General features: G+C 48.2%; 9 protein-coding genes across 9 annotated transcripts, besides 4 other annotated features; all 9 read right to left on the bottom strand.

Annotated features, from left to right (window-relative positions):
- Nucleotides 1-1164: 1164 nt before the first annotated feature.
- Nucleotides 1165-1191: a microsatellite.
- Nucleotides 1192-1898: 707 nt separating this feature from the next.
- On the bottom strand, nucleotides 1899-2246 carry Tb10.6k15.0230 (hypothetical protein, unlikely; the record flags this gene model as incomplete). The annotated part of the gene is made up of 1 exon (XM_818134.1): nucleotides 1899-2246. One exon carries the CDS (start codon nucleotides 2244-2246, stop codon nucleotides 1899-1901), a length of 348 nt encoding a protein of 115 aa, XP_823227.1.
- A 422-nt stretch (nucleotides 2247-2668) lies between these two features.
- Nucleotides 2669-2702: a microsatellite.
- A 479-nt stretch (nucleotides 2703-3181) lies between these two features.
- On the bottom strand, nucleotides 3182-6847 carry Tb10.6k15.0240 (hypothetical protein, conserved; the record flags this gene model as incomplete). The annotated part of the gene is made up of 1 exon (XM_818133.1): nucleotides 3182-6847. The coding sequence occupies one exon, from the start codon at nucleotides 6845-6847 to the stop codon at nucleotides 3182-3184; it is 3666 nt and encodes a 1221-aa protein (XP_823226.1).
- Nucleotides 6848-8599: 1752 nt separating this feature from the next.
- Nucleotides 8600-8620: a microsatellite.
- Nucleotides 8621-8995: 375 nt separating this feature from the next.
- On the bottom strand, nucleotides 8996-9298 carry Tb10.6k15.0255 (hypothetical protein, conserved; the record flags this gene model as incomplete). The annotated part of the gene is made up of 1 exon (XM_818132.1): nucleotides 8996-9298. The coding sequence occupies one exon, from the start codon at nucleotides 9296-9298 to the stop codon at nucleotides 8996-8998; it is 303 nt and encodes a 100-aa protein (XP_823225.1).
- Nucleotides 9299-9556: 258 nt separating this feature from the next.
- Nucleotides 9557-9599: a microsatellite.
- A 470-nt stretch (nucleotides 9600-10069) lies between these two features.
- Nucleotides 10070-11875, bottom strand: Tb10.6k15.0260 (hypothetical protein, conserved; the record flags this gene model as incomplete). The annotated part of the gene is made up of 1 exon (XM_818131.1): nucleotides 10070-11875. The coding sequence occupies one exon, from the start codon at nucleotides 11873-11875 to the stop codon at nucleotides 10070-10072; it is 1806 nt and encodes a 601-aa protein (XP_823224.1).
- Nucleotides 11876-12492: 617 nt separating this feature from the next.
- On the bottom strand, nucleotides 12493-13173 carry Tb10.6k15.0270 (60S acidic ribosomal protein, putative; the record flags this gene model as incomplete). The annotated part of the gene is made up of 1 exon (XM_818130.1): nucleotides 12493-13173. The coding sequence occupies one exon, from the start codon at nucleotides 13171-13173 to the stop codon at nucleotides 12493-12495; it is 681 nt and encodes a 226-aa protein (XP_823223.1).
- A 1116-nt stretch (nucleotides 13174-14289) lies between these two features.
- Nucleotides 14290-15513, bottom strand: Tb10.6k15.0280 (hypothetical protein, conserved; the record flags this gene model as incomplete). Its single annotated transcript, XM_818129.1, has 1 exon — nucleotides 14290-15513. One exon carries the CDS (start codon nucleotides 15511-15513, stop codon nucleotides 14290-14292), a length of 1224 nt encoding a protein of 407 aa, XP_823222.1.
- A 792-nt stretch (nucleotides 15514-16305) lies between these two features.
- Tb10.6k15.0290 (hypothetical protein, conserved) lies at nucleotides 16306-17169 on the bottom strand (the record flags this gene model as incomplete). The annotated part of the gene is made up of 1 exon (XM_818128.1): nucleotides 16306-17169. One exon carries the CDS (start codon nucleotides 17167-17169, stop codon nucleotides 16306-16308), a length of 864 nt encoding a protein of 287 aa, XP_823221.1.
- Nucleotides 17170-17176: 7 nt separating this feature from the next.
- Nucleotides 17177-18442, bottom strand: Tb10.6k15.0300 (hypothetical protein, conserved; the record flags this gene model as incomplete). The annotated part of the gene is made up of 1 exon (XM_818127.1): nucleotides 17177-18442. One exon carries the CDS (start codon nucleotides 18440-18442, stop codon nucleotides 17177-17179), a length of 1266 nt encoding a protein of 421 aa, XP_823220.1.
- Nucleotides 18443-18768: 326 nt separating this feature from the next.
- Nucleotides 18769-21843, bottom strand: Tb10.6k15.0310 (hypothetical protein, conserved; the record flags this gene model as incomplete). Its single annotated transcript, XM_818126.1, has 1 exon — nucleotides 18769-21843. One exon carries the CDS (start codon nucleotides 21841-21843, stop codon nucleotides 18769-18771), a length of 3075 nt encoding a protein of 1024 aa, XP_823219.1.
- Between the last annotated feature and the right edge of the window lie 33 nt (nucleotides 21844-21876).

The raw sequence follows: 21876 nt of genomic DNA, 5'->3' as shown, positions 1-21876 counted from the left end.
CATCGCATTACAGTTAATTCACAGGGATCGGTGACGATTCATAACACTGTTTAATTTCACCCACCCCCCTCTCGAACACAGTGAGGGAAATGCGCGCGTGGGAGGTGCTTAACACTATTTGACACCCTTCAACACAACATCTGCGACAATATATACTCGCTCACTCCTACCAAAATATTCTCCGTGATAGACCAGAAATGGTGACCTACTCTGCAGAATACGTGAAGAAGGCATCCATTATCGCCACAGATGAAAGTAAATCACAGGACAACAAGAGACCAAGAAAACAGCATCATCAACATCAACAACAACAAAACAAACAACTTCCTCGCGTACCTGTGGTAAGAATGCTCATCATTTACCCAGCGTCGTCACTCCACATGTAGTCCGAAAATCCAGTCAACACCTTCAAAATAATATAAACATTTGTTGAGATGATGCCCTTTTAACAAAATAGTAATAAGCAAAACTGCTTCCATAGTCAATGCGTCCAATCCACTCGAGCGCACCTACAGTAATATCTGCGTGCCTAACGCGTGTACCGCCAATGGAACGCCAACATTTTCCTCACCAAAATAGAATATATAAACAAAAGAACAATGAACTAAGAACTTCTCCTTCCTGTTTGTTTGCTTCCTGGGGTTGAGGGTACTTTACCCAACCTGACGGAGGGATGTGATGAGAAAAATGAGAAGCGAGGGTGTGCTCAAGAGATTAAATCAGGTAGAGAAGTTAATCCACACGTACCGTTCGATGCAAAGTGGACCTACTGTCCTGCGAAACGATCAATCACCACTGGTTGGAAAACAAACTGTGCAGTCAAGTTTCTCTGTTCGTCGTTATTAATACCGTTTAAACAAAGACCCTCCCCCCCCCCAAAAAAAAAAGAAAGAATTATCAAAAAAAAATAATAAGAAAGGGATGGTAGTCGACAACAAAAGTAATGTGCACAAGAAAGAAAAATAAGGTAAAAAAAAATGGACAACACCAGCTAAAGGAAAATGAAACAAAGACGACACGTACGTTTGAGCGTAAATTGGTGTCTTTTCGGATAACAATCTTCCACACGTTCCCCTCCTTTCTCCTTCCACCTTTTACTCCATTGTACCTTTCCCCTCCCAATCAATCAATGTATATAGTCGAAACTTACTCCCTGTTATGTGCATATATATATATATATACATATATATACCACTATACAGACATTATATAAATTTCTTTACTTTCACTCTCACCGCCTGCACACCACAATAACCATGCCAACAGGCCGCATAGCAACCCACCCGCATGCTCCGATGCAATGCGTAAAGCCGAACATACTCGATCAAGACGAGACGAGGTTTGGTCAAACATCACACATGCGGAATTGAGCATGAGGTATCGCACGTGATATGTGCGAGAGTGTTAATCTTGCATGTGTACGTAAAGTCATTGAAGAGTCAACAACTGCTCCGAAAAAGAAAAAAAATGAGAAAACATCTGTGCGGTACGCGAAAAGCATGCCGTGTGACTCCCCCGTCTCCTTTTCCATTTTTTGTTTTCTTTTTTTTTCCTCCTCTTCTCGCGGGATAGCAGTAGAAAAGGGATACCAACAAAGTGATTGGCGTGTGGATTGCAGCTTCTTCGCCGCCCTTCGCTTCACCAGTGTTGATATATCTTCCGCATGTGCGTACATATGTATATTGTTAGCTACGAAGTACATGGGCACCATTGTATCACTCTTCAAAATACTTCAAGCTTTCATGCACACACATACCCACGCTTTCCCTACAGATTTCTCTCCTCCTCCAAGTAACCATCAACAAAACTATCCCACCATCAACCGAGTGTACTTTAGAATTGCTCAATACGCGAGAAGTAGTAACGAAAGGGAAAATTAAAAAAAAAAAAGAAAACTCCTATTTTTTTTCTTTTTTTTGGTGGTTTATCGCATTCCACTCCTTCCCTTCGTTCCTGCAACCGCCCCTCCACCCCGTAGCAATCTCATCCCTTTCACACAATTTTTGCGTGGAATCCCCCTCACTCTTTACATTCCCTTTTCCTTCACACGCAGACGAGAGAACACACCATCCGGTTTGTTGTGTGGGCACCACTGTGGCCAGCTTGGGCACGTGGCAGCAGTACCGGATGTCAATGACAGCCACAAACCGCTGTAAAAAAACAGAAAATGGGGTGAGGTGTTCGAAACGTCGCGAGTTTACAAACCATGAGGAAGCAAAAAGAGTGATTACCACCACCACCTCCATCACACATCCGTGAAAGTGTAATCACAACGTAGAGGAGAGCAATAACACATTAGGTTACGATCACCGGTGAACAAAAATAAAAAGATGGAAGAGGAAAGTAGGGACCGAAAAGCAAAAAAAAAAGTGACAATGAAGGGCTTTTCCTCAGAAAAAAAATTCTCTATGTTTACATAGGCACCTCCTTCCTCACTACCCTTCACGTACAAAAAGTTGCGTTCAGATTCCCTTTGTTTTTTATTTTCTTTGTTTTTTTTTTAACTTTTCCTTCTTATGCTCATTTACTCTTGTTGCCGTCCGCATAAACCTGTCCAAGTAATACCTTCGTAACGTATACATGAGTAATATATATGTGCACATATACGTAACCTCCCAGTACACCTGCTCCTCTCCTTCAAAGGTCCGAGTGCTTACATATTTACATAACACACACACACACACACATACACACACACACACGTGAGCGCAAACGCAAACGCACACATGCAATTTGCAAAGACCCTCGTGCCACAGTGCAGCGAAGAAGAATTAACAATGCGCCAGCCCGTCAGACTAACCCCGTCCTTCCTCAACGCAAAGGACTCCTCCTTTTAATACCATCTCGGAGAGGTAAGTAATAATCCCTTTGAAATCGCACACACACCTGCCATTGAGGTAGATGCTCGGTTCGACACATCGGGCTGTACATCTTCCCACGAGCGGAACGTCCACGAAACCAGCAGCGGTAGCAGAGACGGGTGAGTTAACACAACAAATGATACACTGCAGAGACAAATACAGATCCAAGGACATCGCCACCTGTGCTTTTCCTTTTTGTTTTCCCTCCCTCCCTCACTCAACTTCCCTTCCATACATATGCAAGTACGCAAAAATGTACTTCGTGGACACTGCTTACCCCCGTCCAACTTCAATCTAAAATATTAGATGCACGGACCGCGCTACTGATGAACTCCGGGGCTTTGGGCGTAGGGCGACCACGTTCCAGAGGGCATCTGTGACACGGGCACAACGACCTGCGGATAAAAAGCAAGCGAATGTTGATGTTGGACGTGGTGGTGGGGCACCGCAGCACCGCCATGCGGTGGGGACATAACAACAGCCTGATGCACGTAAGGAGGGGAATACACAGGGTACATTGCCAGCCGCCCGTCTGCCATCATGAGCAGTTGTGCTTGCTGGGCGGCTGGGTATTGGAGACGTGCAAAGTGATGTTCCTCCACCGATGAAGGTGCCGTTTGGTGCTCCAAACCCTCAGCCATTCCACTGTTTGACATGGTCGTAGGGGGTTCAGAAACGTTGAAAATGTTAGGTGAGCTCGCTGCTTCGTGATTTACGAGTTGCAAACCCTTGGAATCTGTTGCAACGGAAAGGGGAATTCCCGCCCACACACCCCCGACAGATTGCCTTCTCTTTCCCTCCTTCTGTGGGGAACCACCCTCCAAACCACTTTCCCGGGGTAGATGTGTAACGTTCTCGCGGGGTTCCCACGCTTTCGCAAAGTTTTCCAGCGCGTTGCGTGCCTCCAAAGGTATGGACCGTGTTGTTTCCCCTTGTGGAGCCTCACACATGGGGCCCGCAGTGAGGTACAGTTGCGACAACTCGGCCAAAGGGCTCTCCCCGAGAGAGGGAGGCGTCTCCCATGGAGATGATGTTTTTCCCAATAAGGAAATCTGATCGCCAAAACCGGCAGCTTCACAACCGTCATTTACTGAAGAAGTGTTCCAACATGTGGTTTTCCTTGAATTTGCCTCCGCCGCAATGGGATTAAGCACTAGCGATGTATTTTGGGCAGGGCTGCTCCAGGAACGCGGTTGCGGTATAGAGATGGCTACACACTCACGTGTTTCGCTGGCAACCGCGGAGTTCTTTGAAGTACAGGATGGCTGGTCCGCTGCAACACCAGTTGCAGTTGTTGTTTTGGTGTCGTTTGCATTCCCGTCCTCTCGACAATTATCACCAACTTGGGCCCCAATGTTCTGAAGTGAAGGGATAAATTGCTTCGGCTTGCTGTCAGAAGTACAGCGCGTCGGATCCTTCTCGTCTTTCCGTCGTCTTGACTCAACTTTCTCCTTCTGTTTCAAGCTGTCCGCTACTGCACGAGGTTTCTTCGCAGGTTCATCTTGAAGGACTTTACCACCTTTTTGATTAACACCTTTTGCAGTGCCTTTCTGCTTCTCTGCCTCGACCTCCGCCGTATTGCGCTTAGGCGTTGTTGCGTGCTTCACTTCTTTCTTTGAAGGCCTTTCAGCTGCCACATCCGCTGCTACCAGCGCTGGTGTGCTTGACATTTCCTGCGCCGTCACCATGCATTTGGGCAATGGCACGGTTAATTCTTTCTTCGATTTTGCTGCTGCTTGGTGTTGCCGCGACATCTTCACTACCGCCCCCACAGGAACACGCTCAGAAGCATCACCACTCCTTTTAAGCGATCCTTCTGCGGAGGTGGAGGCACGCAAAACGTTTTTCTTCGGTTCGGAAAGCCCCGAGTCTCGCAGAAGTTGTTGCTTATCAAGTGATTCTTCCGGCTGTTGCGCCTTCTGTTGAGCAGTAATGAGTTTCGCCGCCTTGGTTTCGGCTTGTAGATCCTCGAGGACGGCCTCTGCATACGTCGCCTTGCTGTTACCGTTCGCCGACAACTTCCTTTTCCCCATCTCTGACGACTGGTCGGCAACGTCCCTCACTCTGCTTTCCTGCCTTTCCTCCAATATAATCATCACCTTCTCCTCCATCTCTTTTTTGGGGCATTCCATTTCCCTAATGTCCTCAAATGCTGGTGTCGTTTCCGCCTCTTCTTCTCTCGCGTCCATGTGAGATTCATTGAAGTGTCCCTCGTGTACCAAAATGGGTGTGGCAGTTGGGGACTCATGCTGTGAAACTCCTTGTGTGCTCTCCACTGCTGATCCGTGATCGACTAAACACTCCAACCGCTTCACACCCTCACCCGTCGACCCCCTGTGTACAACACCAAAAAATTCGTCATCGTCTTGGCTGGGTTGTTCTGTCGTGCTTGAAATTTCTGCGCTGAGTTCTGCCTCCATTTTGACCAACTTCGTTAATGAAGGCAACTCAGATGACATCACATAGAGATTTCCCTCGGTAGAGTTACCATTCTTTTCGGCACCACGCGTTTCGACCCTTAGAGGCGACCTCTCCACCACAGTTTGTGGTGGCGGTGATGATCGAGTGTTTCTCTCCTCTTTTCGTCCACACCGACCCTTGTTCAACAGGCGCAACTCCCTCAGTATGGCGGTCACTCTTTTAAGTAGCGGCAGCAACGGCCCACTGCATGGGTGAGATCCTTGTGTGAGAGTGGCAAACCCCAATACAAACAGGGTATGAAAGCCAACACCAATGGTAACCAAGTGAAGCATTTGGTTAGGAAATACGTAACGACCCTCGATCACATGGGCGAAGCTCGAGCCCCGATATACCGACCCAAACATCGTCAGCCACATAAGTAAAAATATCGTTTCAGAATATGAACCACAAGGGCACCGGTTTGCAATGTAAACAACCACCATCGAGCACGGCATACTCCCCGCTACTATCGGGTGCGACTCGACGGGCACACAATAGTAAACAACAGCGACCAGAAGAGCACTAATTGTGAGCAATGGAAAGGATTCCCGCAATGCCTTCATGAAGCCTTTCGCTAAGCAGCCATCCGCAATTTTCAGTACAACGACCAACGCACAAAAAACTCCTGTGCATGACACATCCAATGATCTCTCAAGCATCATCGAAGACGCCCACAAACAAAGCGTCATGGTGGTGATGGAACACACGAAACACACATAACTGATTGAAACCCCCCAGACCTTATCATCTCCATGTGACGAAGAATCTGGAATGATTTTCACCAGTTTCTCTAGCGCTGGAAAAGCCGCCACACACTTTCTACCCAACTGGCACTGGGTGAAATCTCTAACGTCCATCAGCAGCACAGTAAGTGCAAGGGCCGTGCTGTAACGGGAGTAAAGAGAGTGCCACCAAGTGTGCGTACCAGACTCTTGAAACTGTTGGATATAGAGGGCGAAAGGCCCCCAAAACACATATACGAGATAACAACCCCCCGCGAGCATGAACGCCTTGCGACCCGTGAGAGTAGCGGGCATGATTACCATGCTGAGACCAAATGCAATTCGGGTGGAGTGCAGTAAACAAGCATCTGTCTTGCAGAACAACGTAGTAAAAGCAGATACAATCAAAAACGCCGCAGCACAAACTGAAAAAAACGGCACCGGGGCAAACGTGGGCTTTGAAATTACTCGATCCTTTCGCCGCTGCTGCGACCCAACACCGTGCGAAGAGGTTTCCCCGTTTGGAGACCGATGCGGGCCACCAAACCCAGCCCACGCTGCAGCTTGATCCCCTTTGAACAACAATTCACTATTTCCAACCATAACTCGCGCAAGTAAAATGATGGTCTCCAACACAACCGGAGAGCATGTCCTCCCGTAGTTCCATGTGGTGAAGCAAACACAAATGCAATAAGCCACAAGAAGCATAAGGTACACGACGAAACCGTCTTCATCACACTGAAGAGTTGGCCTGTGGGCAGCTCCCCCGCGTACAATAAAAAGATCTTTCAACCCCAACAACATAATAAAGCCACCCAAGAAGGAAACACTTTGTCGTCGGTTTATTTTGGTTAATATTAATATTCTCCCTTTTCTTCTTTTCTCCAACTGACTCACTCCTTTCCTCTCTTCCTGAATACAACCGTTAGCTGCTCCACACTGGATGCGGCAAAAAACAAAACTAAGGAACAAACTGAAAACAACAGATAATCCTACAGATCAAAGTAAACACGGAAAAACAAACCAAACCCCCTTTGTCCCCCTCCCTTTCTTTCTTTTTTGCTTCGTTCAATAACAAAATATTATGCCTTCCCCCTTTCCCTTTGTGCTCAACGTCGATTGGGGAAGGAAAATGTCACCGTTACCTCTCCACGTTCCGTTTTTCACCCTGGAAGCACCTAACAACCGGGTGTATAAATATATGGCTGTAAGTGTATTGGGTACAAATGAGTGCGTCTGGACAATTGCAAGAATACGGCGAGGCGAGAGTCGGACGAGCACACCTGAAGAAAGACAAATGGAAGATGACGAATGTATGAGAGTGTTCTTTTTTTTGTGTGTGTGTATATGCGAGTTTAGTTCTGTCGACACAGCCCGCTGTTATAACTGTTGCTGCTGTCCACACAATACGACTCCCTAACTCTTATATTGTACCGCTTTTGCCTTTACTCCCTCGCCTGTCCTTCGCGGGGTTTTATTTTTTTTCTTGCTTTCTTTTTGATTCCGTTCGTTCCCCGCGGTCGCCTTCCAGCGCAGCGCCGTCCTTCACACAACTTTTCCTTCCCTCTTCCTCCTTTGTTGTTACCGCTGCTGCTACTATTGGTGTTGCTGTGCGGGTAGACGTGATTTGTTACACGTGTCTCGCCGCACCCTTTTCTGTTTCTTCAACCCTTAAGCTTCTCCCACTCCACGTGCTCCCAAACAACGGGAACACCCAGTTCAGTGCGCCCCACTTTTTTTTTTCTTCTTCCTCTTCGGTTCGGTTGCTGTGGGTGCCTCCTTGCAGACTTCTCACAGCCTATTAAGTGTAATAATTAGTAAAAAAAGAAAACGAAGGGAGTAAGGGACATGAAACAAACAACAAAACATAATAAATGAGACGCATGATTGTTTATGCACCTGGGAGCGGAACCATAAAATGAAGCAGATAACTTAAAGATGCCAAAAACAGTAACAACAACGGCACATACTCATCCACGTGTATGTGGTGGTTACTCAACGTAAAACTGGGTAAGTTGCCATACAACAAGAGTCGCATGAAAGTGTTTATCACACCCCGTTTCCTCATACCACCACTATTCTGCGGCCGACACACACACATATACACGCACAGTACTTGCGGTATCATATCCGAATACCGGCAAACAGTACCGAGAGGATGTCTGACGATAAAACATATAGAAGAAATTACGCCACCCACCCACTCTTCTTGGTGTTCTCTTAAAGGCTTTGTTATTTGCATGTTTTCCTTTCCCTGCCTCTCCGTGCTCCTGCTTGGAGTATCGCCCGCAAACCAACTCCCAATCCAAGTACACAACAATTCTAATTTATACATGTATACACATTGCTGCAACCATCCACAAAATGTTTCGTTGATGTTCCCCACCAACACTCCCCACGTCGCCACCTCGCTCTGGACGACGGTGAGGGGGTTTCTCCCAACCCAAGCAATGTGCTCTAACCGCACCAGCTTTCAAGCGCCTTCATTATCGTTACTAAATAGAAAGGGGAAATGACGGGCAGAGGCAAATGTTAAAAAGACAAAAGAAGGGGGGAAGGAGAGGAGAGGAGAGGAGAAAGGGAGGAAGCATAACAACAGGCCACATAAACACGACGTTATAGGGTAGAAAAAGTTGGTAAAGTGAGGAAGTGCAGTGAGCTACGGGATCATACACCCTACACATGGCCATGCAGTGTCCCGTCCACATTTCCCCCTGTACGTGTCGTTAAAGGAAGGTGACAATGTATAGTTTACGAAACATGGGTGGTCGCTTAACTCTTTTTCTTGGACGTGATGGACCGCCGGTGTGAACAAGGTAAAGAGTTTGAAGAAGCTTATCATAATGGCGTGGGGAGAGCTTTGCCGCGACCACGATAGCCTCTTTCCATCCAAACACAACTGTGGATGAATGAAAATAAAGTGACGCATGCACTCCCTTTTACTTCATATCACTACGAGTTCTCCTCCGGAGAGATTTCCTCTATTGTTCTCAATAAGTGTTTGATGCGATACTCATGCTTTGCCACTTGTATCTTGAGTCTCTCGTTTTCTTCCTTCAGCTCATCGCGCTGGGCCCGCACTGCCTCAAATTCTGCGCGGTCTTCGTGCATTAGTTTAAGCAGTTCTCGTAGCCTTGGTTCAATACCTGCCCCGACACTCGAGCCCATTGTTTGAAGTCGCAAACTCAACTCCCCAATTGCGGTTTCAGCGGCGGCGGCACGCCTCTCCAGGTCTGCTACGGCCTCGGCGGACATCAGCGTTGAAGAGATGAAAGCAGGTCGAAAGTGAATGCGTGCGCGGCGTAACGTTGCGAGTATTAATGTGTAAAAATTTTGTAGAAACTTCGGTTCTTCCTTTTACTATGTTGTTATAAATCACGAAAAAAGGGGAAACCCAGTTCGGAAAAAACAACAACAACAGCACAAGTCATCAAGACAGCAAACCATCATCACTGCTGTTACAGTTAGCACGGTGCATTCCCAGGAGGGAAAAGAAAGAAGGCATATTGAAGGACGCAAATACACACAAGCACACACACACATATATATATGCACAAGAAATAGTTTCAACAGCAAGAAGTATGTCACGACAAAAACAAAACAGTGATGAGTACGTGGGTTTACGTTCGCTCACCACGCAGTGATGGAAGTGTGGTAAAAGAGCAACGACCACAAGAAGGGAAAACCGAAAGGAAACAGAGTAACCTCCCCATTTCAGCACCGTGGACGGACTACACACACATTTTGCACAGCAAAAAAGATGCCACACCGTCGTACACGAAGGCCAAACCAAAATTGGAGGATGAAAAAAAAAACGGGTGTGGGAGGTGCACGCGAGGACGGTTTCAACACAACTGCTTTATGGGAAAAGCACACTAGTGGCTCACCTATGCCCTACAAATCGGGAGGTAATACAGGCCGATAGTCGCTATAGTACAAAAACCGCAATAACCGCGGCAACTGAAGAAACATAACAGTTTCAAAAATAAAGAACGTCCAATTTTCTCCCCACGCCTTATCGTGGCCTTACGACCGGGCGTTCCGCTTCTCTGCAAGGAGAGATCGCGCTTCCTCCACGACTGCGCGGAGCTCCGCTACACTGAGATCGTCAAATGCCTTCTTGTCGTCCAGCAGTAACTTCGTCACATTAATTTTGTTCTCCTTCTTTGGGGGCGTTAGAACAGTGCCCCCACCGCCGTTAAAGAAGTCATCAAAGTTATACGAGGAACTCAGATCCACTGGTCCAGAAGTTGGAATAATGATAGAAGAGGCTGGAGAGGTGAATAGACTATCCAAGAAGTTAGCTTGGGGTTGTAATTGCGGTTCCACAACAGGTACGGGTGCCGACGACACGGGAGCAGGGGCAGCAGGTACTGCGCATGCTGGGGTTACCGTGCCTGTGCTTGCGTTGGAGTATGACTGCCAGAAACTCACTGCTGATTCCAGTGTAGCAAGGCAGTAACTCTCCTCTGGTGTCATTCTGTCAGGGCTGTGAAAGTTTTTCACATATTGCACATTCAGATAGAAGTTACGCGGGCACGCACGGAGAACCAGCAACAGGAAGCAAGGGAGAAATTCGTTCGCCCCAAAGTCATCAGCATCAAGAGCTTTGTTTGGATTTTTGCCCCTTGCTTTCTTAATCTCTGCTACAGTATCTCTCACTATTTCAGTAAGTTGCTGATAAGCACGTAGGCTGCACAAAAACTTGCCTCTCGGTGATTTAAAAAAATTCATTGCGTCCAACTCGTACATTGCCTGTTCCCAACAATTATGGCTCTCAACCTCCTCCAGTGCCTCGAGGTCCTGTGCCCTAACTGACTTTGACAACCGGTGTAACTTTTCGCTGAGTTCCGCTTCACACTTTTGCTCTTCTGGGCAAACGCCGAACGTACGTTTGAACAACTTAGTCATTATATGTTTTTCAAGTCCCTCCTCGATGATGCGAAGCTTCTCCCAGTCGTCCAGAAGGAGTGGTATCTGCCTACATTGGTTCATGCAAAGTGTAATTGCGTGTGTGACATGCGAACTCTTTATCTGGAGGCTGTCTCGCTTATCCACTGCTTCTAAGAATCCAGAAAGTGTCTTTACTATGGGAAAGCACATAGGTTTCTTCATGAGCTGCTGGAACTCGGCAAAGCGCTCATCTGTTTCTTTTGAGACACCCCTCCGATAGCTCTCAATGGCCTCGCGCGTGTAGCGCCACTCTCGGCCTTGCATGGGACCCGAAGGAGACGCCCCACCACTACTCCCCAAAGCGTTTTGTGGAGAGCCATCATCTGAGCAACCAACTGCACGCTTTAGCGCCGCGATAGAGTTCTGCCTCTCGCTTGCATCCATAAAGGGTTCTTCCAAAATGAACACATTGACGCCTCCATCGGGGAGCGTCCTTTCCTCTCGCTGTTGCAGCTGAACGGTAATCGAGTCACCAATCACCGCGCAGGCACCGATACGGCCAAAGCGTGCTATGCTCTTCAGATCAGAAGAAAACTCACCTTTGTGTCCACGTCCAGTAACAAACGAAGACGAGGCAACACTCGCAAAACGCAGTGTGTGATACACGAGAAATTCCTCACGAAGGACCTGCGACACCTTTTCCTGTTGTGTTGATGTCAAGTGAAATGTCGTTTCGTTGATAGAAAGCGTAACAACCGAATTCTCAACAGGCGCAGGAAGCGAGAGATAAGGTGCAAACCCGGTTTCTACAAGGGACGACTGCCGCGGGCAACACAAAACCTCCATCGGTGCACACTGAAGTTGAGGATACAGAATTCCTCCGGGCCGAATGGCCATCAGAAACACATTAGTTTGCTCTTCACTCGCAGCAGAATTCATGATATCTTCCAAACCTCACGCTCCGGCGTTACGTTTGGTGTATATGATGCTCCCAACCGCTGAGGCCACGTCGTCGATGGCGTCGTGGTTGCGTAAGAACAGAGACGGAGAAGTTAACGTTTAGTCTTATCGAGGGTCTGCCGTTGTTATGTGCTTGTCGCTTCCTCTGATCCTAACACAGAGAATGGGACTCCAAATTTACAAAACGTCGACCCGTACTATCTTGACGAAACAGCTCTTTCCTTGTTACCTGTTTGGCCGGGTTTTTATATCCTACGGTTCTTCTCACGTGTAAGGTGAGCATATACACAATAATAAGAAATGTGAATGATGAAAGAGTTGATATTACTGGGGTTTATGGCGCTGCGAAAGCGGAGTTTAAGAAGAACAGGGTGGTGGTCTTTCTTACCCCCTTTCGTTTTCTCTTTACTAATTTACTCGTTATAGTTTTAAAGACAACAGGTAGTGAAAACCGGCAATTCCCAGGACCGAACCTCACCCCAAGAATGACGCGCAGCATTCCCCGCTGTTCCCCTGTTTCCTCGCTGCTCTCAGACCCCTACTGTGCGAACCCATTTTTCTTTGCCTGTTCTTGTAGCTGCACCCACTGACACTCTTTAATTTTCTTCCTCCTTCTTTTTCTTTGACATTCGTTTGACGACACCCTTCGCCCAATGGGCTGTTAGCTCTAGTTTAAACTCCGCTGACTGAATGCCAAACAACTTCAAAAGTTGAGCAGCCTCCGCCGTAAGAGTGTCGCCCACTTCACACACTGTCGTGTCGCGCAGCAGAACAATGACCCCCTTGTCCAGTTTGATGGGAAGCCCGAGACGTGAGAGGTGATCAAACATGCTGTGTGGAAACTGTGCGAGAGGCCCCGTACGCAAAAGCAAGGGACAAGTTGCAACTTGCCCAGTCCGAGCAAACACGTCCGCACTGACACCCTTGAAGTACTCCTTCACATCTTGATGAGGGAGGTTGGTAAAGAGCAGTCCGCATGAACCGGTAAGGTACTTACTGAGCTTATGTAGGTTAGGTCTCTGCGAACTGGAGTCGTCTCGGCCAAGAGCGATCATAAGGAGCTTGTTGTTTCCGAGAAAGAGGCGGCTGTCATTGCGCCTTTCCTCGCGTATTTGCTGGAGGATGTTCGTGCGAATGTTAGAGAGCTCGAATGTATAAACATCCGTGTAGTCGTCGAGTGCATCGCGAATTTTGTTGATAAGTTCATCCTTCTCCTCACGCGTTTTCGAACGCGTCTTCGTAAGTGGGACAATCGTAGCTCGCTTCGATTTTGGCATGTTTCCCTCCTACTGCCACCGCTAGTGCCGTCAGCTCACTTTGAATAAAATAATAACAGCAGTGATAATATGATGTTTAGCATTAGCGATCGCAGATATTTAAAGAAAAATGAACTTCATATTTATAATAGCGCGGTTAATGAAAACAGATAAGATTACCCCACGTTTGCTTTGATCGCTTCCTTACAATCTCACATGCTTCCCTTCATTCGATCATGAACACCATATTCACTCGTGGCGAAAGTGGTGGCAAGTCTCTCAGTTGTTCCTTGGCACGCGAAGTAAAGAAGCGACCTAAGTGGAGAAAACACAACCGAAGAAATAACAAAAAAAAACACAACCACGGTAGGTACTCCAACAAATAAGTAGTAATAACAAAAACAACAAAAGGGGAAACCAATACCGCTCGTTACGCGTCCCCAAGCTCTACCATTACAATCTTCACGGTTATTACTATTATCATCATGATTACCAACACCCCTCCCGCAGGCAGGAAGGAAGATTAGCGCGTTTCCTCAGCTCCCATCCCCGTTTCTTTTTTTCGTTTTGTATTGTTTTATTTTATACTTTTCCTTTTTTCTTTCCGGCAGCCCACTCGCAACGTGATTTGTGTTACCGTGAGGTTACTCCCGTTCTGACGTTTTCATTAACATTAACTCCCATCTCTACAGCTTCATTCTCAATCAAGGGAACGAAACCGTAGGTTAATACAACGACCACATGTCTTAAAACCCGCTCGTATAATAATGATTTTACAACATGCCCTACACATTTGCTACGTCTAACTTAACGGGTGAAATTAAAAAAAGGGGGACAAACTGAGGGAGGAAAGGGAGAGGAAAATTTGTTATTCTCGCTACCGCCACACCGAAAAAAAATAATAAAATACTTGTCACAACAGTACTAATTACAGTTGTTGTTAACAGGTTAAAACAAGAATGAACATTAACATGAGAATAAACACACACACACACACAAACACAAACTATAACAAATTACCATTTTTCTTTCTTGAGCTCCTTCCTTCTAGTTCAATTCGAATTTAAAATAAAAGGAAGAAGACGGATAAAACGGTGGGTTTTACGTTCGAACTTTTCCACTAACACAAGCAGCATCTCAATAACTGCCGAGTACACGCTTTCCGAATTCATATATATAGGCCGTTGCCGAGAAATTTTCTTTATTGGGCCACTCGTGAGTACCCTCCAACGCATAAACCGACTCGACAACAGTTTTTTTACAAGTCTCGGTTGCTGGAGCATCTTCACCAGTTGCATCTTTTTCATTGGCATCACTAGTATTCACATCGGTACTCTTTTTGCTCCCTAATCCAGTAGGAAAATGTGCCAGTCGGTGTATGAAGCACCAGAACCGATAAAGCACACCGTTTTCGCTACTGCAATCATTGTACACCTTGTTCCGAAACTTGCTATTGCTAATTGTTGTGACTCCGCGTCCGCGGCAGCCGTTGGCACTGACCCAACCCTTGACATTTTCAGAAATGGCCGGTAAATTGAGAAAAGAACTCCCACGAAATGGGACGTACCCATCGCGCATGCCATTAATCTTCAATATGCTAGTCCTGCAGCCGCTTTCACCACCCCGCAACATCTTTGCACACGCTGCGATACCGCCTTCGCCACCCGGAGACATTGCCAGAGTGCCGGCAACAGAAGCGACGGCTCGCACAATAGGAGGGTTCTGACAAGCAAGCAATTCGGACAGCATTGCCCCATTGCTGTAACCGACCGACATTATCTTATTCCGGTCCACGCACGCCTTGGATGATACAACATCGATGATGTGTTTCGCGAACTCAGTGTCATTAGGGGCGGCGCCATTAAAGAAAAGGCAACACTCACCGGCGTTCCATCCAGCACCCATCAAACTGGAAGTTCCACAAGCACTCGCTAAGATGTAGCCATCCTTTTCTGCATGCGGAATGAAACCTGTAGTGTTAAGAAAGGTGGCACAATCACCCGCAAGGCCATGAAATAGAAGTTTCAGGCTAACCTTTTCTTTCCGCTCGGCATATGAACTAGGAACGTAGATGACGAACCGACGTTTGGTGCCGTCGGCCAGTGTTGTGTTGACCAAAACCGGTTCTCCCGTGGGAAATGGAGTTTCTCCATTACACTCTGATACTGAATCCTTCTCACTTCCGGTGCGTTGAAGCAAGACTACGCTTCGAAGGTGATGAAATGAGGGCTCTGCTGGTGGTTCCCGAGGGAGATATCTTCTCAGTTCTCTTCGACTCATCTTGGGCCGTGCAACCGTATCATTGGGAAGGGTTAAGAGAGAGCACAGCAGCAAAAGCAAAACTGGTGTGCAGCGTTGCATTATATCGGCCGAGGAATGGGAAAAATTGCAATTCCAAAATGTCAGATGGTTACCTACTACAGGAACGTGTGGGTATGATCTTTCCAACAATACTTCACTTGCTTTTCGCCTTGTTTTCTTCCGCGATACACCCGGGAAGTTTCTTTGCACTCCTTTTTTAGTTCCCCCTTTAGTTGATCCTAAGGACAGGAGATGAAGTTAAGGTATACATGTGGGAAAATGTGCGATAGGTAAAAGAGAGTCAGTTAGATGGGTTGTATGAGGAGCAATCCGTTGCCGCAGCCGCGAGAAGTGCTCCACTCCAATAAGTACGAGCACCAAACCACAAGATCATATCAACAATCCAACGTGCGGTAACCTTCCCACATGCCTCGGACACGGCCTATCGACGGAGGGTAAGAGTAGCTGTGTGGCTTGCTTCCGACGCAACACGGTGCACGCGTGTGAAGTCGATTGGAGTCATCGCTTCCTTGCATGACGCTGTCGTGCACACACACAAAAAAAAACTTAAAGAACCTCAGAATCTTGTTTAAAGCTGCAGTTTCCGCATTTGTCTTTTCTACGGGTGAACATCCCATTCCCTGCTTTTCACTGCCCCTCAAATGACGGGGAGCAGTACACTTTTCCACCAAACTCAAATCGAACCATGGAGTCCTGGTATGATCGTGGCCGACTGTAGAACCAATGAGTCCGCACCAAAGTCACACATACGAGGCGCAACGATACCACAACCGCATCAACTTCCCTCAGTGTGTCGTTTCCCATGTCGATCACCACACCAACAACAGCACCCTATTTGCTATTTTCAAAATGCTTCCTTACTTCCACCAGTGCTCTGGCCCGATGTGATATTGTGTTTTTTGTGCTTGCCGACATCTCTGCAAATGTTTGCCCATTGCCATCGTCTGGCATAAAAATGGTGTCGAACCCAAAACCACCTTCGCCACGTGGTACCATTGAAATACTGCCGCGACTGCTCCCGATGAACTGAAGCACTTCTCCCGGTGAGGCGCAGTAGGTGAAGACGCAGTCCACCTGAGCGCTGCGGGACTCGAAGCCGTTGAGCATTTTGGCGAGTCCAATAGGTCCAACAGCGTCGAGGAACCAACGGACATATGGACCGGGCATTCCTCCCAGAGCCTCAAAAGACAGCCCAGTGTCCTCTACGAGCACCGGCTTCTTTAGCCGTTCGTACGCAAGGAGAGCCTTCTCTCGACTCACTCGTGAAACCGATGAGGCCTGTATTTCTGGAAGGTCCAATTTCACCGATTCGGTCGTGACGTAGCCGCCAAGGCAGGCCTGCACCTCGCGAAGCTTACCGGCATTCCCCGTGACAAATGTCAACGTGGGGATATTAGCGTTCTCAACAGATTTGGTTGTTTTACTGGCGTCAGTCATTATATTCAAAGACTTACGGAAGTAGTCTCCGTTCTCTGCACCTCCCTCGCCGCCACTGATAATGCGAACAGCCGAGCACACTTTTGTTATCAATGTTGAAGGGGTAGAAAAGAAACGATGAACTGTGAGAAAAACACAAAACTTTATAACGGACTTAGGTGGGGGACATGCAAGTGGAAACAGCATCCTTTGAGCAAAAAACATCCGAAACAATACATGAGGAAATTGGAGCGCATCCCCGACTAGACTAAGGAACATCTCGTTCTCACCACATGGAAACATGGTAGGAAACCAAAAGGCTTCTGTAAAGATCCCCAAAGCTTCCCTGCAATGTGTAGACAGCCAACGACTGTGGCATGTAGGCCGCAACAAGAATGGGGTTTTCCCGCACGCCGCGTGTGCTTTTGATGCGGGCCATTAGATGGTGAATGAATTCAACAGGATAAACAACACCATTATCGTCCAGCAACGGCACCACTGTGTTCATGTTAAACTCTTTCATTCCACCGAGAGGGAGGTCTTGGCTTCCACTCGCACGTAGTGGTGAAGCGTGTCCCATGTTGGGTTGTTCGGAACCTGGAGCGTTGTAACAGTTAGCGGGTGGGGAGGAGCTGACATTCGCTGCTTCTCGACAGCGCGTCGGAGTGCACAATGACAAACTTCCTACGGCACAGTTCGTAACAAAATCAAGCACATCAGTGAAGCACCCCGATTTGCCCGCAGCTCTGTCGCTTTCACCTCCGTCGCCAGCCAATCGATTCAGCGCCCTGGTGTCCGCACCGCTCTTACTTGAAGAATATACATCAACATCCTCCATCAACTGGGGCATTCTATCGTGGTATGAGGGTTCGCCAACATTTCTTACACTCTCGATACGCGTGTAAAACTCCTCCTCTTCCGTATTTCCCTCCAAACGCCTATCCACAGGGGGCGAGGATGAAGGCGCCTGTCCGCGTTCGCGGCGTGCAAACAGAAACGCATCAACGTCATCTACAGCCCCCCGCTGGCGCCCGCTTGCTGTACCTTCATCTATCTTTTGGTCATTTAAGCCCTCAGATCCGCTGGCTACCGCGGAGATCTCCGCAGAAACCGCAGACCGTAGTGTTTGCATATCTGGAGGGGTGGTGGCGTGGACCATCTTGTATGCGCGGAGTCCCAGGCAAAGCAGCGCATTTGTAGCCGCATGACGGTCTTCTATTGGAACTTTGTTGAGAAACTGTGCCACAACTAGTGGGCGCTTCTGCCGGGAGAGTAACCTACCTTGCGAAAGGCTGCAGTTCCTTGAGCTCATCGCCCTATTTATTATCTGGATAAGCTTCGGCCCTGGAATACAGGTAAAAAGAGTTTCGGAAAGCGTAGAAAAAACCTTGAACAAAGGTGAAACCGATGTTGAAAAAAGTAAAGTGCGTACCAGAATGGGTAAACGTCTGCCGCACGATGGGCCGCGCAGAAATGCCGAACAAATGGTCGCGAAGAGAAAACCCACGCACATAAAAAAAGGTAAGACAAGCAGCAATATGCACACATGCATATGTGCTGGGTGAGCCGATTTCGGCACCGGAGTTAGTTAGAACCTTTCAATTCAACTCCCCCGTAGTTGGGCAATTTAGACAGCTTCATCCGCCATGTGGTCCGCGAACAACAACATAAAGAACACCACTAGTTACAACACTTACATCTTATAAGTAAAGTTCTTGCAACAAACACGGAACCATTTGCTCATGGGGGAGGTGAAAGGAGTTCCTGTAGGTATAACGACGATGAAAAGTCGGTGTGTATGCAAAAGGGCGTTGGATATTGCATCCAAATAGAAAGCAATATGTTTCCCTATTTTTCATCTTACTCATTTGAAGATTTTCACGCTGATGCTCCCCCATCGGCTGCCTCAACCACTGATGACCCCAAATCGTTCGAGTTTACCAAAATTGTTTCGTCACCCTCGTTGCCGCCCGCCGGAGTTGTGCCCACTTCCCTTTCTTCGTCCTCCACTTGCTGGAGTGAAGCCATCATACCGGGGAACATCTTTCCCAGTGATACTGCGAGACCCTCATGATCGAACTTTGCTTTTCGCAGCGCGCCCACCAACAGTGCGGCTTCACTCTGCTCGAATGAGTTCAGTACCTCCTGCGCTCGGTCAACGCAAGCCTTAAACACTGCAGTGTCAAGTACACGCACCTTTGCGTAGGCGTTCACAACTGTCGATATCTCGCCCGCTGTAAGAAGATGGGCCACTGTTTGAACACGTGGAGAGAATTCCACAAAGAGTTTTTCATACCTCATGTCAACACGGGCATAAGCCTCCAACAGCCGCGCAAGCTGGTCGCAACGGAACTCGCCACGGAGCTGGACCGCTCGGTCAGCAAGCCTTACAAACAATTTGTAGTGCCATAGGCCAACTTGAGAATATGCGTACACCACATTTGTTATATCCTTCGGCGTCCCGTATTGCCCGACATGGCGCACGCGTGGAATGGCCTCAATGAAGAGCCGATCGTTCCGAATGCCAATCGCTGCGAAGGCGCTTAGAACCGAGGCAATTGTCACAGCCGGAACGTCGAGTTTTTGATTCACGAAGCGATCTGCAATAATCGAAAAAAGCTCCTCATGCTTGCACCCAATAGTGGCGTACGCCACTGACACGTTCGCCAGTGCCATAAGTGAGCATGTAGGGGCCACGGCAAGAGCACGAAGTGTCAGCTCGTCAAAGATGTTATACTGGGTGAGACCGACACGTGCAAAGGCCATCAAAGTTTCTGCCAGCTCTTCCGGTGTTAGAGATTGTTGTTGCTGCACCACACGCTTTCCTAGGTCCGCGAAAAGGGTAGCATCCCATACACCGCTGCGAGAGAAAGCACTCAGTATCATAACCACATCGGGAAGCGGTAAGTTGGGATCGTCCGAGGCGCATCGGATCGCCTTCCGAAGCAACGCTTGCACCAAAACGTCGTGCTGTACGTCCATGCGATTAAGTGATGTCACCACAGCAAACACCTGTGTTAACGTGAACTGTTCGTGGATAACCGATGCGCGCTCAGCGAGTGACCAAATCACTTTGAAGTTCCATACAAGCATCTTGGCATATGCTGCTAACAAATTGGCAGTTTGTGTCGCGTCAGCTGTAGCAGATTGAGCGATAACTGTGGGTGCCACATCAAGAAACAGCTTCGTATCACGATACTCGACGGCAGCAAGACCTCCCAGTATCGTGCTTATTTGCTGTAGGGTCAGCTCTGGGCCTAATAGAGCAGCGCGACTGGTGACCGCAGCACAGAAAGCATCATTCCTCACACGGGCACGGCCGTAAGATGACATTACTGCCGCAACTTGCGCTGCTGTGGCCTTTTCCATGCATGGTACCAGCTTCGACGCCACATCACGCATAATAGCATTTGTAGGTTTACCGTTGACACGCGCAGCTGCCTGGAGGAATGTCATAACTTGTGATACACTCCATCGGCTGATATTATTTGTAACTGTCTCTGCAAGCAACTCTGCATGCGGATCGACAATACCCTCCACTAGCAAAGCAGCAACATCGCTTGCGTCCACTGACGCTCCTGCGGTACATTTCGATTTGATGAGCTCCACACGACGTGTCGCAAGGGCTTGCGCATCTGCCTGTAAACTACTATCTTTGCTAAAGACACTGAGAACAGTACGAACCGACTGTGCATCCCATTTCTCCTTAGAGCCATTGATTGCGCGTACTAGGTACCTTGTTAATGCAGGGGGCGTTGCAATCGAACTTCCGGTGATTTTGGAAAACTCCTCCAGAAGTTTCGCCGCGGCATCTAGTGTAATGGCATCACTAGCAACATATGCTTCTAGTGCAGAAACCACCTTCTCCAAGACATCCTGCGAGGCACTGTAGTACACACTCTCTCTATTAACATTACAGAGGCAACTGAGGACGCGGGCCACTTGCACAACGCTTCGTGACGACTCTAGTGACTGATTACACACACGAGTCTTCAGTTCCTGTAGAGCTGCAGTTGCAACTGAATCACGGATTGGTAACGGCACGACATGCAAGACAGAAACGATACCAACAATATCAGCCATCGATAGAACAGAGAGTTCAGCACCAGGGATACAACCCCATACAACCGCTGATAACTGAGCCATTATACGGTCAGCAATAAGCCCCTCCGTCCAGGTTGCTGTAGCTGTCTGAGAAAGGTACTTCCCAAGTGCCACAGCAACCATCGCCTTCTCAGTCAAGCCCAGGCTTTCGTCCATGAACGGCAGTGCACGTTCTGCAAGTTGAGACATATCCATGGGGAGTTGTAACGTGCCGCTGACTCCCTCTTCGCTCCCTTTCCCAGCGCCGGCTGCCAGTTGTCCCCGCGCTGGAGTGGCATACGATGTTAGCACCGCAGCAAGCACCATGCAAATGCTGCTGGCAGCCATATCCTCCATAGCACTCAACAGCTGTTGCCTTACAGCGCACACAACACTTGCCGAGTCACTGTATTCTAGACACACAAGTGAGTAAAGTGACTGTGCGAGTGAATGGGGTGACAACGCGTCAGGGTGTACGGAAATCCAAACCGCACAATCATGAATAATTGGCATATCGGCTGGTGCGTCAAGCGTCACGAGGGTGGTTAAGCACTGTGCCACCGTCTTGCCATCAAGACCACGAACCTGCTGAAGGGGCACGCTTGCAATGGTACGTAAGCAGGCCTCTTGCTGAGCCTTTGTGGGAGTGCGACGGTACTCGGCTCGAGCTCTGTTGAGCTCCAACGCGAACAGGCGTGCGAGTCTCTCAGAAGAAAAGCATTTGGCCTGTAAGAGTGCCGCGCGGGAGCAGGGCACTGATGTTCTCTGTGAAAGACATGAAGACCCTGTTGCCGCAATAGGCGTTGGGACCATCGTGTAAGGAGAGAGAAGCGACGAGGCGTGTCGGCCCAACCGCTTGTTGGCCATCATTGTTCCCTACGACGTGTGGAGAACTCTGCCTTA

The sequence above is a fragment of the Trypanosoma brucei genome, chromosome 10, assembly GCF_000002445.2.
Source record: "Trypanosoma brucei brucei TREU927 chromosome 10, whole genome shotgun sequence".
In the NCBI taxonomy this organism is placed as follows: Eukaryota; Euglenozoa; class Kinetoplastea; order Trypanosomatida; family Trypanosomatidae; genus Trypanosoma; species Trypanosoma brucei.
Note: the sequence above shows the minus strand (reverse complement) of the source record. Positions and strands in the feature narration are given on the sequence as shown.